The 19,825-nt window shown below is 42.0% G+C and overlaps 1 protein-coding gene across 3 annotated transcripts; it reads right to left on the bottom strand.

Moving 5' to 3' along the window:
• Positions 1–1,615: 1,615 nt before the first annotated feature.
• On the bottom strand, positions 1,616–19,398 carry LOC110537395 (solute carrier family 12 member 9). 3 transcript variants are annotated; one of them, XM_090192221.1, is made up of 15 exons: positions 19,198–19,398; positions 18,866–18,984; positions 18,094–18,353; positions 17,735–17,869; positions 9,298–9,435; positions 8,804–9,103; positions 8,541–8,648; positions 7,801–7,912; positions 7,508–7,665; positions 7,314–7,396; positions 7,088–7,212; positions 6,679–6,871; positions 6,222–6,396; positions 3,525–3,671; positions 1,616–3,314 (listed from the first exon to the last, which is right to left on the bottom strand). In XM_090192221.1, exons 3-15 carry the CDS (start codon positions 18,293–18,295, stop codon positions 2,458–2,460), a joined length of 2,733 nt encoding a protein of 910 aa, XP_090048347.1. In that variant the 5' UTR covers positions 18,296–18,353; positions 18,866–18,984; positions 19,198–19,398; the 3' UTR covers positions 1,616–2,457. The 3 variants fall into 3 exon arrangements, with proteins under 3 accessions (XP_090048347.1, XP_090048345.1, XP_021479087.2); XM_090192219.1 differs by having other exon boundaries at positions 18,920–18,984; positions 19,198–19,268; XM_021623412.3 differs by having other exon boundaries at positions 18,866–19,269.
• Between the last annotated feature and the right edge of the window lie 427 nt (positions 19,399–19,825).

The following is a 19,825-nucleotide window of genomic DNA, read 5'->3' as shown; positions in this document are numbered from 1 at the left end:
GAGTTTACCATAAGGCACCTGAAGGACTCTCAGACCATGAGAAACAAGATTCTCTGGTCTGATGAAACCAAGATTGAACTCTTTGCCTGAATGCCAAGCATCACGTCTGGAGGAAACCTGACACCGTCCCTATGGTGAAGCATGGTGGAGGCAGCATCATACTGTAGGATGTTTTTCAGCGGCAGGGACTGGGAGACTAGTCAGGATCGAGGGAAAGATGAACAGAGAAAAAATAACTGTGCAGCGACGCTCCCCACCAACTTGACAGAGCTTGAGAGGATCTGCAGAGAAGAATAGGAGAAACTCTCCCAAATACAGGTGTGCCAAGCTTGTAGCATTATTCCCAAGAAGACTGGAGGCTGAAATTGCTGCCAACGGTGTTTCAACAAAGTACTGAGTAAAGGGTCTGAATACTTATGTAAATGTTATGCAACCTCCTTTGCACTCATTAGTCCTCTTTTCTGGCAGAAGCTTCTCTCCGCTTCACACAGTTGGAAGATTGGCTGTGCCTATCAGGGAAGAATATCGACAGAGCAATGTGCTGTGGGATGGCAAAGATATTTACAATCAAACAATAGCCTAAATGCATATACTGTACATTCTGATGGCTCCGTTTTGGCTTAAGTAATTAACAGTATACAGTAGTTTGATTGGACTATGAGTTGATAAGAGTTCCTACCTGAAGAGTGCAAGTGAGACAGCCACTGGTGTTTCTGGAGAGACCCACTGTCTTTCCATATCGTGTGCAATCAATTGACTTTACCACAGGTGTAAAAACATCCCAAGGATGATCAATGGAAACAGGATGCACCTGAGCTCAATTTCAAGTCTCATAGCAAAGCGTCTGAATACTTATGTAAATAAGGTATGTTTTATTTTTATAAATTAACACATCTGTTTTTGCTTTTATGGGGTATTGTGTGTGTAGGTTGAGGCACTTTCTTTATCCATTTTAGAATAAGGCTTTAAAGTAACAAAATGTGGGAAAAGGGGTCTAACTACTCTCAGAATGCCCTGTATGTGGTGCTACAGGTCACATTGGAAATTGAGATGAGATATGTTTTACTTCATGTTCTGTATTTGCATTGACTGCCATTGAAATATATTGGTAATAGGAAGACTGTAAAGTTGATATTGTGATGTAGCCTAAACAAGCTGACCCCAAATCTATCATGTCTTGTCCTGACCTATATAGCCTGAGTGAAGCAGAGAATGATCTGTGGGTAATCACTTCCAAAGCTTGTATTCTGCCTGGATACAGATGCAACTCTCAAACAAACTTCTATACTACACATTATAGCTATATACTGGAGTAATATACCGATAGGGATATAGACTACAACCAAACTGGACTGTTAAATGTGCATGTTCTGTGGTTGATTTGGTCTTTTAATATAGTACCACTTCTGATATCAACCGTCGCAAGTCATTTTTGTGATCTTTAAATGTTTTAATAAAAAATACAAATTACTATTGTATAGTACGAACCCATTCACAAATTACTGTCATATTTGTTACGGTTTCCTCTACACATATGTTACTCAGTATGTTATACGTTGTCTATTCTTAAATAATGTATGGCATAAAGTTGATACATAAAAAACAATTGACAAAATAAATTAGCAATTGATATTTAATCTGCCTGTTAGTGCCTTGGTGGTTGTGTAACATTACATAATATTGTCAAGCATTAGGGACTCATCTAGTTAGGAGCGGGGTCAGGAACTTTGAACTCATGTTCCATCATGGACCAGATAATAGTCCAGAAAAGCAGCATTTCAAGCATGACCAATTAATGAATGACCTAAAATCCTAAGAGATCATGTGGTCCAGACAGTCGTGAGCTCTCCCAAACTGGGTCACAATCTGAAGAGGAATATGCTGGGAAAAGGGGTCAATGGAAAGAGAATGTGTTCAACATCAAATAAAATAACACAAAATTCTAGTTTTCATAGCAAGTAAACATATGTAGCCTTTTCTCCATTTCAGAATCCAGAGTTGGAACTCAACTCTTCTTCTACTCCATTAAATTACAGTTTGAACAAATAAATATACACAGTGTACAAACCATGTCAGACTGACCAGGTGAATCCAGGTGAAAGCTATGATCCCTTATTGAGGTCACTTGTTAAATCCATTTAAATCAGTGTAGATGAAAGGGAGGAGACAGCTTAAAGAAGGATTTTTTTACTGTGACTGACTAGGTGCCGAATGTGTTCATTAATGAAATTAGTAGATGTGTAAATGAGTTACATTACAAGATGTGAAACTATGTGCCTACAGAACAGAGCTATACTAATAGGTCCTGTTGTGTAGTGTGCCTATGTGTTTATTGTCTAACTAACACATACATCATGTACCTCATATGTTATGCTTTCAACAGACTGCCCTTTCTATTATGTTCAGGATTGAGTTAGCTACATGACATATTGATCCCATAAACACACAGTGACACACTCAAAGCTCAGTGCACGTGACTGGGGTGAGACCATGAATCAAGAGGGTTGGGCCTAAACCGTGAGTCACAGCTTCTAACTGACTAAGGTATTGTTGTGATTGGCCAGAGTGAGTAGGGGGGCGTGGTAAATACAGGAAGCGGACAGCAGCCTGAGCACTGTGCTCCATCAGCAGGCAGTTGACTGCAGACAAGAAGTCCTCTGAGAGGGCTGGGGCCGACCTCGTCAGGCCCAGCTCCCCCAGCTCTGTGTCCTGTGTCTGTTTCTGTCCGTACAGCTGCACCACAGAGTCCCAAGGCACTATCTTGATGGAGGCCCTGATCCTCAGCTTCCTCAACAGCTCCCGGAAGGTCTCCTCTTTAACCACCCAGCCCTGGTCGCTTGACTCTGCCTCCACACACAGAAATATTCTCATTCTGGCATGGCGCCATCTGCTGGCCATGTTGAGGACACACGCCATCTGCAGCAGGAAAAGGCTGCACACGTCAACAGAGGCTGCTGAGGTGCTGCCCGGACGCAGCAGGTTGAGGGGCCACACGTCGATGATCCTCTCAGCCCCGTCCATCTTGGTCCCCATGCTCTCCCCCTGCAGCTGGAAGAAGTAGCGGCCCAGACACACGTTCTTACTCATCTTGATGGCATCAGAGATGATTCCCACATACTCCTCTGGCGTGAGCCAGCGTGGGCTCTCCACATGGCGAACTGGAGGGAAGTGGGCTTGCAGAGAGGGCAGATCTACACCAAAATCATCCCCTCCGGCCTCTTCTGACTCATAGAAGGCAGGGTCTTGGAGGAAGTAGTCCTCAGGGGTGCAACTGTCGTAGAACCCCAAGACCAGAGTGTTGGGCTTCATGCCGCCTTGAAGAGGTAAAGAGTGGAGGAGGATAATCAAATGGATTAAAGAGTACATTGCTTGACGGGTTAAACTGTTTTATGTTCCATTTTCCAAAGTAGTAATATTATTTTTAATACAGTATGTCATTGCTCTTTACGACACAGTTGTGTGTGAAGAGGAGGAAAACAACAAAGAATGATCCAGAATGGTAAATAGGAGGTTGTGTGACTCACCCAGGCCAGTGATGCGCAGCAGATGCTGTGTGCCCTGCCTCACAGAGGAGGACAGAGTCAGGTCCACAAAGGCCTTCACCCCCAGCTTATCCACCAGACTCAACCAGAAGTTATACTGCTGCTGGACAGGGTCAGAGGGCAGGGTGTCTGAAACAGAAGAGAGGCTGGAATGCCTGGATTCCCAAACAAGAGCAGAGCCAAACTAGTTTCCCTTAAATTTTCTATGGGGTCTGAAATGATTGACACACTTGATAAAGATGAGCAAAAATGACTGAATAAAACAAATAATTCATATTCCTACACTGAGTATACAAAACACCTCTTTCCATGACATAGACTGACCAGGTAAATCCAGGTGAAAACTATGATCCCTTATTGATGTCACTATTGGAGTCATATTTTAAGATATTACAAGGGTCATTTATACAGCTGAAACTTGTTTTAAAAATGCAAACAAAACACATTTTATGATTTTTAATAGGGGAAAAAAGTTGGTTGAAAATACACTTGCACTTACAAGCTTAGGTAGTTTTCAAATTATTCAGGTCTCTGCATATAAATACTTAGGGATATGGTTGGATGATAAACTGCCTTTTAAAATGCATATTGATGAACTTTGTAAACGGTTAAAAATCAAGCTAGGCTTCCTCTATAGAAACAGGACATGTTTGTCCTCTATAAATAGAAGACAAATTGTGCAAGCTACTTTTATGTCTGTTATAGATTATGGGGATATTATTTACATGCATTCTACGGCATCAACACTTAAATTGCTGGATGCTACTTATCATTGCGCACTTAGGTTTATTACGGGTGCTAGCTACAGTACTAACCACTGTGTTCTATATAAAAATGTGGGTTGGACTTCGCTGTCCGTGAGACGAGAACAACATGCTCTCGTGTTTTTCTATAAAGCACTTCATCATCACTCATCAATATTAGAATTAGAATTCCTAAAACCAGGTCTCAAGCATGGATTATTCTTGAGGCCCATGGGATTTCCACAGAGTTGGGTATGGCTGCCTTTTCCTGTTACGCTCCTTGCCCATGGAATAGCCTGCAGCCTAAAGTTAAACTTGAGACTCTTGTCCTCCTTGCCCATTTAAAATATTTATTGGAGGATTTTTTATTTTTGTATTGCTTGTAACTGTTTCAGGTAATACAAGTTCTTATGCTGTTAGGGGAATAACCTATGTAAATGTAATAATCTGTTTGTCTTGTTTAGTTTCTTAATCATTGTACCTAAACTGTATGTGTAAACAGGGCCCAGCTGTAAAAGAGACATTGGTCTCAGTCTGTGTTCCTCGTTGAAATAAAGGTATAATAACTTGTTAAATCCCATTCAAATCATTGTAGATGAAGGGGAGATAGGTTAAATAAGGATTTTTAAACCTCAAGACAATTGAGACATGGATTGTGTATGTGTGCCATTCAGAGGGTGAATGGGCATGATAACAGATTTAAGTGCCTTTAAACAGGGTATGATAGTAGGTGCCAGGCGCACCGGTTTGTGTCAAGGACTGAAATGCTGCTGGATTTTTGATGCTCAACAGATTCCTGTGTGTATGAAGAATGGTCCACCACCCAAAGGACATCAGCAAATTTGACACAACTGTGGGAAGCATTGGAGTCAACATGGGGCAGCATCCCTGTGGAACATTTTCAACACCTTGTAGAGTCCATGCCCTGACAAATTGAGGCTGTTCTCAGGGCAAAATGAGTTCCTAATATTTGGTATACTCAGTTTACATTTTATGCTCCCCAGAAAATTGGTAAATTATAGTATTTTAAACTAATGCAATTGCTCAGATGGTAGGCGTCAATATGATTGACACCACTTTTTTCAATGCCTGACCTTGTGACCTTTTCAATGAGCCTTTTCTCAAAATGTGTTATGAGCTGGAGAACACTTGGGAAGTGATCTTAGACCATTCCTCCATATAGAATCCTTCCAGATCATTGTTATCCTTCGTCTGTGCTTATGGACTCCCCTCTTCAATTCCAACCACAGGTTTCCAATGGGTTTCAAGTCTGGCGACTGAAAAGGCCATGGCAAAATGTTGATTTTGTGGTCAATTAACAATTTCTTTGTTAGGTACTGATGTGTGCTCTGGGTTATTGTCGTGCTGGAAGATCCGCAAGCGGTCAAGGTTCAGCCTCTGTCCTGGTACTGGGTAAAGTTTATGATGCCATTGACCTTAACAAGGGCCCCACAACCACATTTGAAAGTAGATATGGGTTTCTTTTCTGCTTATGCATTCTTATTATGAAGCCAAACCCACCACTAGTGTGCATGGCCTAAAAGCTCAATTTTTATGTCATCTGACTGTTTCCAATCCAAGTGCCAATGTCATTTAGCAAACTCCAGGTGTTTACATTTGTTGGATAACATAAAAATAGAGCAGCTCTTAGCATTAGTATAGAATATTTTTTTGGAGCATACAAAATCCAGTTTTTGGAGCATACAATATAGCTCAGTATTTGAACTATTTATTTTATACAGTATGTGTTGCACATCTTTTAGCAAGGGTGTCAATCATTTTGGACCCCAGAAATATCACACTCAGATTACTCCTTTTGTAATCAAATAGTGGAAGCTTTAGGTTTCATGCAGTCATGAAAATTACAAGCATTTATTGTAAGAATCATATGATACCACTGGTACCAGAACCCCAGTCACCGTCCCTATAATGTTACCCAGATCTCCCAGCTTCACGTGTCCCAGCACAAACAGGCCGCCCTTCTTCAGCTGATTGACAAAGTTGATGAGCTGGCAGGAGGAGCGAGGGTTGGCCACCATCAACAACACCTGGGGCCTCCAGAACTTCACATGGTCCTTCCTCACGTCCAGCATCAGCAGATACTTACGCACCTACAGGAGAGGGGGAATGGGGGAAAGTAGATTCAAAGCACCAAGAATGACAGCAGTGACACACCACAGGGTCCTGTTTAGTGGGGAACACCATAGCAAAATATTTTGCATCAGAAAACCTACATCTGTTTTCTAAACTGAACACCTTCAGATATTTTGAAACGGTGAAGAACTGTTTCCTCCCTGCTGAACATGACTCAGGAACTGGCCCATGAGCGCATGTTTGCTTTGGTACAAGTATATGCATGTGGTGTGTGTGCACACGTCGCCATGTGTGGGTACCTGATGGAAGATGAGAGCCTGGCTGATGTATCCCCAACTGCTGGTGGGTGATCTGTAGTGCAGGAAGAGCAACAGCAGCAAGAGGAGGATGATGCTGGCTGAAGAGTAGACAGGATTAATGACAAACATCATCACCAGACAGCTCAGAATGCCCAGCAGACATGTGTGCCAGGAGAACACCTGGAAGGTAGGCCTGGGGAGATAGAATGGCAAGGGAAACCGGGGAAAGGTGAAAGACAGGTAAAAACTAGACTGGACAATGATGGTCAAAAGAATTCCAGATAAAAGCTACTTCACTAAGGACAATGACATCCAAACACAAAAAGAGGAACATCAGCGCAAGGTCATTGTCTTCTTTTTTTTATTTATTTTTATTGGATTGTACAGCATGATACTAGGATCTGATTACCTGAAGTTTGGGGCCGATGCCCATTCCAGAGCCAGACAGGCCAAGTCGACAGCAGCATAGGCCAGCAGGTAGAACACGGTCACAAGGCCAGCTATTGCATTAAGTTGGCCTGCAAACACCACACACTACAACACAGTCACACCAAAGACACTGTCTCAGAGCCTGTTTAAAATGCCAAAAGTAGCACTCCACAGCTCAATACAATACACCCATGTCCTCTCATCACCTGTGCCAACCCCCAGGTGTACAGCACTGCCACCCATGGGTTACCAGAGCTGGAAGTGATAGCAGCAGGAGCCAATGGAAAACCTATGGGTAACATCAACATTACATCAACATTATGCTCCTTATTCTGTGTCAGGCCAAAACATGTCCTTTACTCTGTTACACTTTGCGAAACAATTTCAACAACATCCTTACCAAACAGCTGGTCCAGTGCAAGGGCATGGAGGATCCGGGACGCCCCAATCAGAGAGCACATGGCTGCTGATAGGGCGGAACAGTAGATCCCAATGGTTACAAATGGCGGCCAGATGTTTATACTCTGGAAGAACCCGTAATCCTGAACCAACAGGGTCCTAAACAAAATACATGAATTAGTTAACTATTTGAAAGTATATAGTAGCTACAGTATGATGAATAGTCGGGCAGTCAATTATGAGCAAATTAGGGATGACACAGTTCCCACCACTCCCAGCCTCATCCATTCAGACCTTTCACATGTGGAGCTGGCCAGAATGAAGAGCAGGACATAGACTATGCAGGTGTAGAGGACTGCAATAATGGTGCCTTTGGGAATGGCAGCACTGGGGTTCTTCAGCTCTCCTACAGAGAACAGATTAAGGGAAAGATAGTTGAACATGTCAAGTTTGAGTCTGTATGTGAAGCTTAATAAGATGTTAACTAACGGAGCTAAAATATTCCATTAACTTTAGTCAGAATATATATGGCACAGGTAAAGTAACAGCTACACTGAGTATACAAAACTTTAAAAACTGCTCTTTCCATGACAGACTGACCAGGTTAATCCAGGTGTGATCCATTATTGAGGTCACTTGTTAAATCCACTTAAATCAGTGTAGATGAAGGGGAGGGAACAGCTTAAAGATTGACTTTCAAGGTTGTGTATGTGTGCCATTCAGAGGGTGAATGGGAAAGACAAAAGATTTAAGCGCCTTTGAACAGGGTATGATAGTAGGTGCCAGGTGCACCAGTTTGTGTCAAGAACTGCAACACTGCTGGGTTTCACCCTCAACAGTTTCCCGTCTGTATCAAGAATGGTCCACCACCCAAAGGACATCCAGCCAACTTGACACAACTGTGGGAAGCATTGGAGTCAACATAGGCCAGCATCCCTGTGGAATGCTTTAGACACCTTGTAGAGTCTATGCCCTAACGAATTGAGGCTGTTCTGAGGGAAAAAGGGGGGGTATATGATGCGTGTGGAGAGTACCTGACATGTTGGCTCCGGCCATGATTCCGGTACAGCTGGTGAACATGACAGCGAACACGGAAGCGAATGACATTTCTTTACCGGTGCTATAGTCCACAGTGTAGCTCGCTGAAGAGGAAAAAGAGGAAGAACACTGTTGCTATAACAGCTCTCTTTCAAACCATAAAACTAACGACTCTATACATGTACAGTTTCACCTCCCCATCAAGGCTTACTATGCCTATAATGCATCTGAAATATGACCCCAGCCAGACAGTACTCACAGCCCAGGTTGTCCCTCAGTGTTGTGCCGTTGAAGCCTGTGTAGCTGGCATTGTAGGTGAGGGTATGGTTGCCAGGGCCCTGGTGGGAGATGAGGAAGTTTAGGGGCGTGGTCAGTGCCAGGGGGCTGATGTAGATGGACAGCAAGGAGATGGTCACCACCAGCAGGATGAGAAAGGAGGTGCGGGCGAAGATGTGGGCGCCCACTAGGCACACCAACAGAACCAGCAGGAGAACTATGGAAGAGTACATCACTGTGTACCAGTATCCCTGGGGAAGCACCCGCAATGCAGAGGAGGACGCTAGAGTGGGAGGTGGACAAAGAGGACAAGATAAAACACTGGGTGGAATGGCTCATTTGAATGCATGTGGCACCAACATTCTAAGAAATATTATATATAATTTGTTTTCAGCAGAAGTACAAAATCTTGGCATGCATGCTTGGAATTTTAAGTATTAGGGCTTAAACTAGTAATTATAGAATGTCAAGACTAACCTGAATCCTGACCAAATATGTCAAGTATGGCCTCTACCAGACCAAGCACATACACTCCACACGCGCACACCTTGGCAAGGAAGAACATGAGGCCAATGCTTCCGCCAAACTCTGGGCCCAACGATCGACTGATCATGACTGGCAGACATTAGGTCAAGGGGTTAAATATCACTGATCTGGTGTGCTTCATTAATAAAGGTTAGCAAAGTCACTCTGCTCAGCTGGTTAAATCACATGATGCACACCAGCTGTTGTCATCAGTGTATTCAGATTCTGTAATCCAAATCTTCTATCTTTTTGACTACAAAACGTAAACACCCGCTGGCACTATGATGATGTTAGGGTGGTTCTGGACATGATGAATATGGGGTTGAAAATGTATTAAATTTCCCGTTAGAGATATAAGGGCTAGAATTGTCTAAAAAATAATGTGGCATCAAGTTTGAATAGTAAGAACTTTTAAAAACTTCACTCATACTTCAGACCAATACACATTTGCAAAATACAATACCTTCAGAATGTATTCACACCTCTTGACTTTTTCGACATTGTTGTGTTACAGCCTGAATTTAAAATGGATTATATTGAGATTTTTTTTGTCAATGGCTACACACAATACCCCATAATGTCAAAGTGAAATTGTTTTTAGAAATGTTTACAAATGAATAAAAAACTGAAAAGCTGAAATGTCTTGAGTCAATAAGTATTCAACCCCTTTGTTAGAGCAGTTCAGGAGTAAAAATTAGCTTAACAAAATAAGTTGCATGGACTGTGTGCAATAAGTGTTTAACGTAATTGTTTTATGACTGCCTCATCTCTGTACCCTACACATACAGATAATTCTAAGGTCCCTCTGTCGAGTAGTGAATTTCAAACACAGATTCAACCACAAAGACCAGGGTGGCTTTACAAGGCCTCGCAAAGGGCACCTATTGGTAGATGCCAAAAAAAAAAAAAAAAAAAAAGCAGACATTGAATATCCCTTTGAGAATGGTGAAGTTACACCTAGTTACACCTGAATACACCTAGTTACTACATAGATAAGGTCCCTACAAAGGTACACAAATTGCGCCGACAGAGGGCTGCCGTGCTTCTAGCGCTTATAAAAAAATCTAAATACTTTTCTGTGTTATTTCTTACATTATTATCCCAGATATATTTTGGTGTTATTGCATACAGTCGGGAAGAACTATTGGATATCAGAGCGGCGGTAACTCACCAGCACTACCAGAATTACGACCAGGAATACAACATTCCCGAATCGGGTACTCTGTTCGTAGACCCCAGGGCAATTGAACTGATTCCAGAGGCCGATCCAAAACACCGCTGGAGGAGGATAGGTACTCGGAGTGGTCTTCTAGTCCGACTAAGGAGGCGCACACACCACCCACCGCTTCCGAGTATATTACTCGCTAATGTTCAGTCTGGATAATAAAGAGCTCAGGGAGAGGATTTCTTTCCAGAGAGACATAAGGGATTGTAACACTCTTTTTCACGAAAACATGACTCTCTCGGGATATACTGTCCGAGTCCGTTCAGCCAGTTGGGTTCACAATTCATCGCGCAGACAGGAATAAATATCTCTCCAGGAAGAAGAAGGGTGGGGGTATATGTTTCAAGAAGAACTACTCATGGTGTGATTGTGATAACATACAGAAACACAAGTCATTTTGTTAACCCGACCTAGAATACTTCACAATCAAATGCCGACAGTATTATCGCCCAAGAGAATTCGCTTCAGTTATAGTCACAGCCGTGTATAACCCCCTCAAGCCGATACCACAAAGGCCCTCAAAGAACTTCACTGTATTTTATGCAAACTGGAAACCATATCCTGAGCCCCCATTTATTGTAGCTGGGGATTTTAACAAAGCAAATTTGAGAAAAAGCCTGCCAAAGTTCTATTAACACATTGACTGTAGTACTCGCACTGCTCAAACAAGCAACCACTGCTACTCCAACTTCCGGGATGCCTACAAGGCCCTCCTTTCAGCAAATCTGATCACGACTCCATTTTGCTCCTCACTTACTATAGGTAGAAACTCAAAACAAGAAGTACCCATGCTAAGGACTATTCAACACTGGTCTGACCAATCGGAATTCACGCTTCAAGATTGTTTTGATCACGCAGACTGGGATATGTTCCAGGTAGTCTCCGAGAACAATATTGACGAATGCACTGACGGTGACTGAGTTTATTAGGGAGTGTTTGTGAGATGTTGTACCCACTGTGACTAATAAAACGTACCCCAACCAGAAACCGTGGAGAGTTTGCAGCATTCACACAAAACTGAAAGCTCGAACCATCATATTTAACCATGGCAAGGTGACTGGGAATATGGCTGAATACAAACAGTGTAGTTATTCCCTCTGTAAGGCAATCAAACAGGCAAAACGTCAGTATAGAGACAAAGTGGAGTTGCAATTTCAATGGCTCAAACCTGAAACATATGTGGCAGGCTCTACAGAAAATCACGGACTACAAACGGACACCGAAATCTTGCTTCCGGACAAGTTAACACCGTCGCCCGCTTTGAGGATAACAGTGCCACCGATGAGGCCCGCTAACAAGGACTGTGGGCTCTCCTTCTCCGTGGCCGACGTGAGTAAGACATTTAAGCGTGTTAACCCTCGCAAGGCTGCCGGCCCAGATGGCATCCCTAGCCGTGTCCTCAGAGCATGCGCAGACCAACTGGCTGGAGTGTTTACAAACATATTCAATCTCTCCATTTCCCAGTCTAGGGTCCCCACATTCTTCAAGATGTCCACCATTGTTCCTGTACCCAAGAAAGCTGTTCCTGTACCCCATAGCACTCACTTCTGCCATCATGAAGTGATTTGAGAGACTAGTCAAGGATCATATCACCTTACCTGCTACCCTAGACCCACTTCAATTTGCTTACCACCCCAATAGATCCACAGACGATGCAATCGCAATCACACTGCACATTGCCCTGTCCCATCTGGACAAGAGGAATACCTATGTAAGAATGCTGTTCATTGACTATAGCTCAGCATTCAACACCATAGTACCCTCCAAGCTCATCATTAAGCTTGAGGCCATGAGTCTGAACCCCGCCTGTGCAACTGGGTCCATCCTGACAGGCCGCCCCCAGGTGGTGAAGGTAGGAAACAACATCTCCACTCCGCTGATCCTTAACACTGGGGCCCCACAAGGGTGCGTTCTCAGCCCCCTCCTGTACTTCCTGTTCACCTACGACTGTGTGGCCATGCACGCCTCCAACTCAATCATCAAGTTTGCAGACGACGCAACAGTGGTAGGCTTGATTACCTACAACGATGAGACAGCCTACAGGGAGGTGAGGGCCCTCGGAGTGTGGTGTCAGGAAAATAACATCTTACTCAATGTCAGCAAAACAAAAGAGATGATCGTGGACTTCAGGAAACAGCAAAGGGAACACCCCTCTATCCACAATGACAGGACAGCAGTGGAGAAGGTGGAAATGTAAGTTCCTCTGTGTTCATATCACAGACAAACTGAAATGGTCTACAAAGACAGTGTGTTGAAGGCGGCGCAACAGAGCCTCTTCAACCTCAGGAGACTGAAAAAAATGTGGCTTGTCACAAAAAACCCTCACTAACTTTTACAGGTGCACAATTGAGAGCATCCTGCCGGGCTGTATCACCGCCTGGTATGGCAACTGCACCGCCCACAACCTCAAGGCTCTCCAGAGGGTTGTGCTGTCCGCACAACGCATCACCGGAGGCAAACTAGCCACCCTCCAGGACACCTACAACACCTGATGTCACAGGAAGGCAAAAAGATCATCAAGGACAATAACCCCCCGAGCCACTGCCTGTTCCCCCCCGCTTCCATCCAGAAGGTGAGGTCAGTACAGATGCATCAAAGCTGAAAAACAGCTTCTATCGCAAGGCCATCAGATTGTTAGACAGCCATCACTAGCACAGAGGCGGCTGCCTACCTACAGACTTTATATAATTGGCCACTTTAATAAATGGAATACTAGTCACTTTAATAATGCCACGTTAAGAATGTTTACATATCTAACATTACTCATCTCATATGTATATAATGTACTGTATTCTTCACTATCCTTTCTTTACTATCTATTGCATCTTAGCCGCTCTGTCACTGCTCATCCATATATTTTATACCTATATATTCTTATCCCATTCCTTTACTAGATTGTGTGTATTAGGTTTTGTTGTGGAATTGATAGACATTACCTGTTAGATACTGCTGCATTGTCAGATCTAGAAGCATAAGCATTTTGCTACACTCGCAATAACATCTGCTAACCATGTGCATGTGACCAATAACATTTTATTTTATTTGATACATCTGGCTATAAGCGGAGCCTTGTCTGGCAGAAAAACAGTTCATTCAGCCTCATTTATTGCCTTAAAAAAAAAAACATAGCTAATATAGCCGACTTTCTTAATAAACAAATGTGGTTTCTACTGACAATTGAGATGTACAACCTATGTCAGCAGGGGACAACAAGCAGATAAGAGGCAATCCGTAATTTCGATTAAGACAATGAGCGAGCTAGGACGGACGTAGTCAATATAACTATTTGTTCAGCACTTTTGAAATGTACAGCGACAGAATTCAGAACATGGGCCGTTCTTACAGTGTTCTCCCTGTACACAAAGTCAGAACCGTAGGATAAATAAAGGTGGAATATAAGCAGACAATGAAAGCTATTACAATATTCGATGATGACATTTCTCACAAACAGGTTGTAGGCTACATGTACACCACCAAGTCAGAACAGTAGGTGAAATGAAGAGGTGAAAATAGACCAAATTATTAGGGTGAGGCACAAGGGATACGAATAGTTTACTACACAACATACACTTTGTATTACTTTCTTAACTACAGTATACATATCTCCCTGACATATTACATCATTTTTGCAGCAGCATACAAGACATTTTTGGACTCAACTTGTTGTGCTGGCGGTCCTTCGTGGGCAAATTTTGTCATCAAAGTCTGGCATTCTCTGGATTTATGGTGCTTTCAAGACAACTTGGAACTCTGAGAAAAAAAGTTGAACCATGATGATGTCAATGATCTTCAGGTCGTAGCTCTAGAAAGAAGCCCGGATTCCGATTTACAATTCCGAGTTGGATGAAAAATCAAAACATATTTTCCCAGTTGTAGCTCGTTTTTCCCCCGAGTTCCCAGTTGTCTTGAACTCACTAAAGTCAAGCTTTGCAATTCCGAGTTAACAGTTGTTTTGAGTGCATCACAAATCATGCTTCATTGACAGCATGGCCAATGTTGAATGTTTATAATAGGAAAATATACCCTTAATCCTTGATTTGGGACAACACAGCCACTCCACTGTGAAAAGCTGGCTAATGATTGCGGCTCAACGCTCCGTATTTTCTGCTGGCTTGCCCCACCACCACAGAAAGCACTGAGCTAGGCTGAAACACCTGCATGTTGGAGCTGCTTTACTCAGAAAACAAAAAAAGAGACCATGTTTGTATGCAGGTATATTAACTATTATATATTTGTATTTGTTTTACATTGTTGGCAAACTGATGTGTAACACGTATTAATGCCAAAAGAACATGCAAAACAGGCAAGACCCCAAACATTTATTATTTATTTTAACAAAAAATGTGGGCCTCTAACAGAGCCCCACCTGCCCTGAAAGACGGGTCACCACTGCTCATCTCATATGTATATACTGAATTCTATCCAACTGTATCTTAGTCTATGCCGCTCTGACATTGCTCGCCCAAATATGTATATATTCTTAAATCCATTCCTTTACTTTAGATGTGTGTACTGTGAAATTGTTAGATATTGCGGTTAGATATTACTGCACTGTCAAAGCTAGAAACACAAGCATTTCGCTACACCTGCAATAACATCTGCTAAACACATGTACGTGATAAATAAAATGTGATTTTAATTTGATTTACAGGCATCCTTCCTAACTCAGTTGCCAGAAAGGAAGGAAACCGCTCATGGATTTCACTGTAAGTCCAAATGGTGACTAAAACAGTTACAGAGTTGAATGGCTGTGACAGGAGAAAACTGAGGATGGATCAACAACATTGTTGTTACGCAACAATACTAACCTAATTGACAGAGTGAAAAGAAGGAATCCTGTACATAAAAATATAAAAAAACATACATCCTGTTTGCAACAAGGCACTAAAGTAATACTGCAAAAAAAATGTGGCAAAGAAATTACGTTTTTGCACTGATACAAAGTGTTATGTTTGGTCCAAATCCATACACTCCCCATTTTTTCAAGCATAGTGGTGGCTGCATCATGTTTTGGGTGTGCTTGTAATTGTTAAGGACTGGGGAATTTTTCAGGGGAAAAAAATTAACAGAATGGAGCGAAGCACATGCAAAATCATAGCGGAAAACCCGATTGAGTCTGCTTTCCATCAGACACTGGGAGATGAATTCACCTTTCAACAGGACAATAATCTAAAACACAAGGCCAAAATCTACATGGGAGTTGCTTACGAAGAAGACAGTGAATGTACCTGAGTGACCAAGTTATAGTTTTGACTTAAATCTGCTTTAAAATCTATGGCAAGACCTGAAAATGGTTGTTTAGCAATGATGGACAATGCATTTGACAGAGCATAAAATAATTTTGACAAGAATAAATGGGCAAATGTTGCACAATCCAGGTGTATAAAGCTCTTTGAGACGTACCCAGAAAGACTCACAGCTGAAATTGCTGCAATGGTGCTTCTACAAAGTATTAACTCAGGGGTGTGACTACTTATAGTACCAGTCAAAAGTTTGGACACACCTAGTCATCCAAGGGTTTTTCTTTATTTTACTATATTGTAGAACAAAAGTGAAGACATCAAAGTTATGAAATAACACATATGGAATAATGTAGTAAGAAAAAAAGTGTTCAACAAATCAAAATATTTTAGATTCTTCAAAGTATCCACCCTCTGCCTTGATGACAGCTTTGCACACTCTTGGCATTCTCTCAACCAGGTTCACCTGGAATGCTTTTCCAACCGTCTTGAAGGAGTTCCCACATATGCTGAGCACTTGTTGGCTGCTTTTCCTTCACTCTGCGGTCCAACTCATCCTAAACCATCTCAATTGGGTTGAGGTCAGGTGATTGTGGAGGCCAGGTCATCAGATGAAGCACTCCATCACTATCCTTCTTGGTCAAATATCCCTTACACAGCCTGGAGATGTGTTGGGTCATTGTCCTGTTGAAAAACAAATGATAGTCCCAATAAGACCAAACCAGATGGGATGGCGTATCGCTGCAGAATGCTGTGGTAGCCATGCTGGTTAAGTGTGCCTTGAATTGTAAATAAACCATAGACAGTGTCACCAGCAAAGCACACCCACACCATCACACCTCCTCCTCCTCCATGCTTCACATTGGGAACCACACATGTGGAGATCATCCGTTCACCTACTTCGCGTCTCACAAAGACACGGCGGTTGGAACCAAAAATCTCAAATTTGGACTCATCAGACCAAAGGACAGATTTCCATCGGTCCAATGTCCTTTGCTCGTGTTTCTTTGCAGCAATTCAACCATGAAGGCCTGATTCACGGAGTCTCCTCCGATGTTGAGATGTGTCTGTTACTAGAACTCTGAAGCATTTATTTGGGCTGCAATTTCTTAGGCCGGTAACTCAAATGAACTTATCCTCTGCAGCAGAGGTAACTCTGGGTCTTCCTTTCCTGTGGCGGTCCTCATGAGAGCCAGTTTCATCATAGCACTTGATGTATTTTTGCAACTGCACTTGAAGAAACTTTCAAAGTTTTTGAAATTTTCCAGATTTACTGAACTGTCTTAAAACAATGATGGACTGTCGTTTCTCTTTGCTTATTTGAGCTGTTCTTACCATAATATGGACTTGGTCTTTTACCAAATAGGGCTATCTTCTGTATACCACCCCTACCTTGTCAGAACACAACTGATTGGCTTAAACGCAAGATGGAAAGAAATTCCACAAATTAACAAGAAACACATGTTAATTGAAACGCATTCCAGGTGACTACCTCATGAAAATGTTTGAGAGAATGCCAAGAGTGTGCAAAGCTGTCATCAATGAAGAATCTCAAATATTTTTGGTTACTACATGATTCCATGTGTTATTTCATATTTTTGATGTCTTTACTATAATTCTACAATGTAGAAAGAAAAAACCTGGAATGAGTCAGTGTGTCCAAACTTTTAACTTGTACTGTATGTAAATTACATATTTCTGTAATTCATTTTTAATAAATTTGCAAACATTTATAAAAACATGTTTTCACTTTGTCATTGCGGGGGTATTATGTGTTGATGTGTGAGAGAAAAAAATCAATTGAACCTATTTTGAATTCAGGCTGTAACACAGCAAAATGTGGAATAAGTCAAGGGGTATGAATACTTTGAGGGCACTGTATATGTTTTTTTGTGGGGTGCGAAAGAACCAGAGTTAAGGATACAATAGGCCCCGCCTCCCTGCACAGCACCATTGGTGGAAATAGCACAGATGGATAAGATGGTGAGGGAGATAATGATGTAGGCTACAAGCAGCATCACAAGACCCTGCAAGAGCCCCGCATGACCAACCACAAACCCTATGGGGAAACATCATTATACAGTATTAGTATTGTTACAGGAACACAATACAGTAGACTAATGCATGTCTATGCAGTAGACATACACCTTCTTAAAAATATCTATCATAGCTTGGAGCCAACAGCAGCTTGACCATCAACAAGCATCACTGTATGTTGCATGGTGAATAATTCCACATTCACAGCCTATATTTGTAATTGTCTGTCATCGATGCTGCACTCACCAGTTCTGAGGAAGAGGACTATGCTGAACATGGAGAGGACGGTGGGCACTATCACCCCGAAGAATGTGTTGAGTTTTCGGGGTACAGCATTAGGAGTGCTGGCCTCCCCAGTGCCCTCTGACCCCCCCATGCCACATACTGCTGTGTCTACAGACAGACCACACACCCCATGGGCGAGGAGGGGTGCGTATTCATTAGACATGGCCTTCGGGAGAAGCCTATTGTATATTTAGATGGTCTAGACGTCCTTTTTGGTAACCCTGTTAAAATGTTGACATTCTTTGTATAAATTAGATCATAAAAATAAGTTGGTAACAAAACTGACAATTTGACAGATTCCTGAAAACACAGTATAGCTTTATATTTACGAAAAATAGTAGGTTCTGCAAACAAAACAATAACGGGAGGGGGGAGGGTTTTACATTGGAAAAACATCTTCCGACTACGATCCAACAGAAAAAAAAAGTCAGGCATTCAAAATAAATAGCATACTTCAAGGACGCGCGAGTTAAAACACTTGACTACAACACATCATGCAACATCAACATACATCATATTGCATTTGTTACAATTTAACAAGAGTTGAGTTTACGTTTCTTTCATGTATCCAAAAAGGGGAAGTGGAGCTGGGACACAGGACGGTTTTTGGTGAGGTCATTCAACAATTCAAACTCGCAATTCCGTACACTTTGTGTTTGACTGATGATAACATTTTTGTTTACTTTGCAATCATGGCTATTGTAGCTATAGCCAGATGAAAACAGCCACTCACCTATTCTCCGTCAGTGGGAATAAGCGCGCGCACTTCCGGTTGTTAAACACTCACCGTCTGCATCTGGCTGCCTACTGTAGCCCACTGCTCCGTTATTTCAGTTTACAGCTGAATGATCTCTGCAAGTTATCACAAAGTAATATAAAAGCATACACAACTGTGCTTTGTTAGTTGATCTAACTAGATTAGAAAACTACTGGCTATAGTTAGCATAGGCTACAGATAAATTCTCCAATAGCTCATAAAAGGTAGCAATTATAATGCCGCAATCTGACCAGCTTTCATTCAAATCTACATGTGTATTCTCCCTATTACAATGAACATTGACCTACTTGCACACTCATCTAGTTACTTGCTATTTGTTATGTGCTGGTCACGGGACAGTAAAAACTGTTCATGTGACTGCCAAAAAGGGGAGGGTGAAAATCTGTCTGTAGCTAGGTTTCCATCCAATTGGCGACAGATTTTCATGCGAATATTCTAAACTGCGCATAAAAACAATATGCGCATTTTCCCACCAGAGATGTATTTCTATCAAATTGATAGAACATGTGCGTGATGACGTTGTGCACATACAAATACCATGTGCGGTTAAATGGGGTTTCCAACTCTACTGATGGTTTTCTCACAAACGTGCGCTCTAGCTAACAATTGCTGCTAACAAATAGCTAATCTGCACACTTTTGGCTAGAGCGCATGTGTAACCTACATGAGATTATTATGGCCAAAAGAGCGAGATTTTATATTTTTCTTAAACGGCAGCAAAACATCGATTATGTCACCAGAATACAATCATCACCTTCACCACCCTGTGAATGTCATCATCATGTATTTAATCTGTAGTGGTGGAAAAAGTACCCAATCTTCATACTTAAAAAAAAAAAAATGCCGACAGTAAAAGTCACCCAATAAAATACTACTCAGTAAAAGTCTAAAAGTATTACATTTTGAACATACTTA

Source organism: Oncorhynchus mykiss, chromosome 12 (assembly GCF_057628025.1).
Source record: "Oncorhynchus mykiss isolate SJ-2025 chromosome 12, ASM5762802v1, whole genome shotgun sequence".
NCBI lineage: Eukaryota > Metazoa > Chordata > Actinopteri > Salmoniformes > Salmonidae > Oncorhynchus > Oncorhynchus mykiss.
This window is presented reverse-complemented; position numbering and strand designations above follow the sequence as displayed.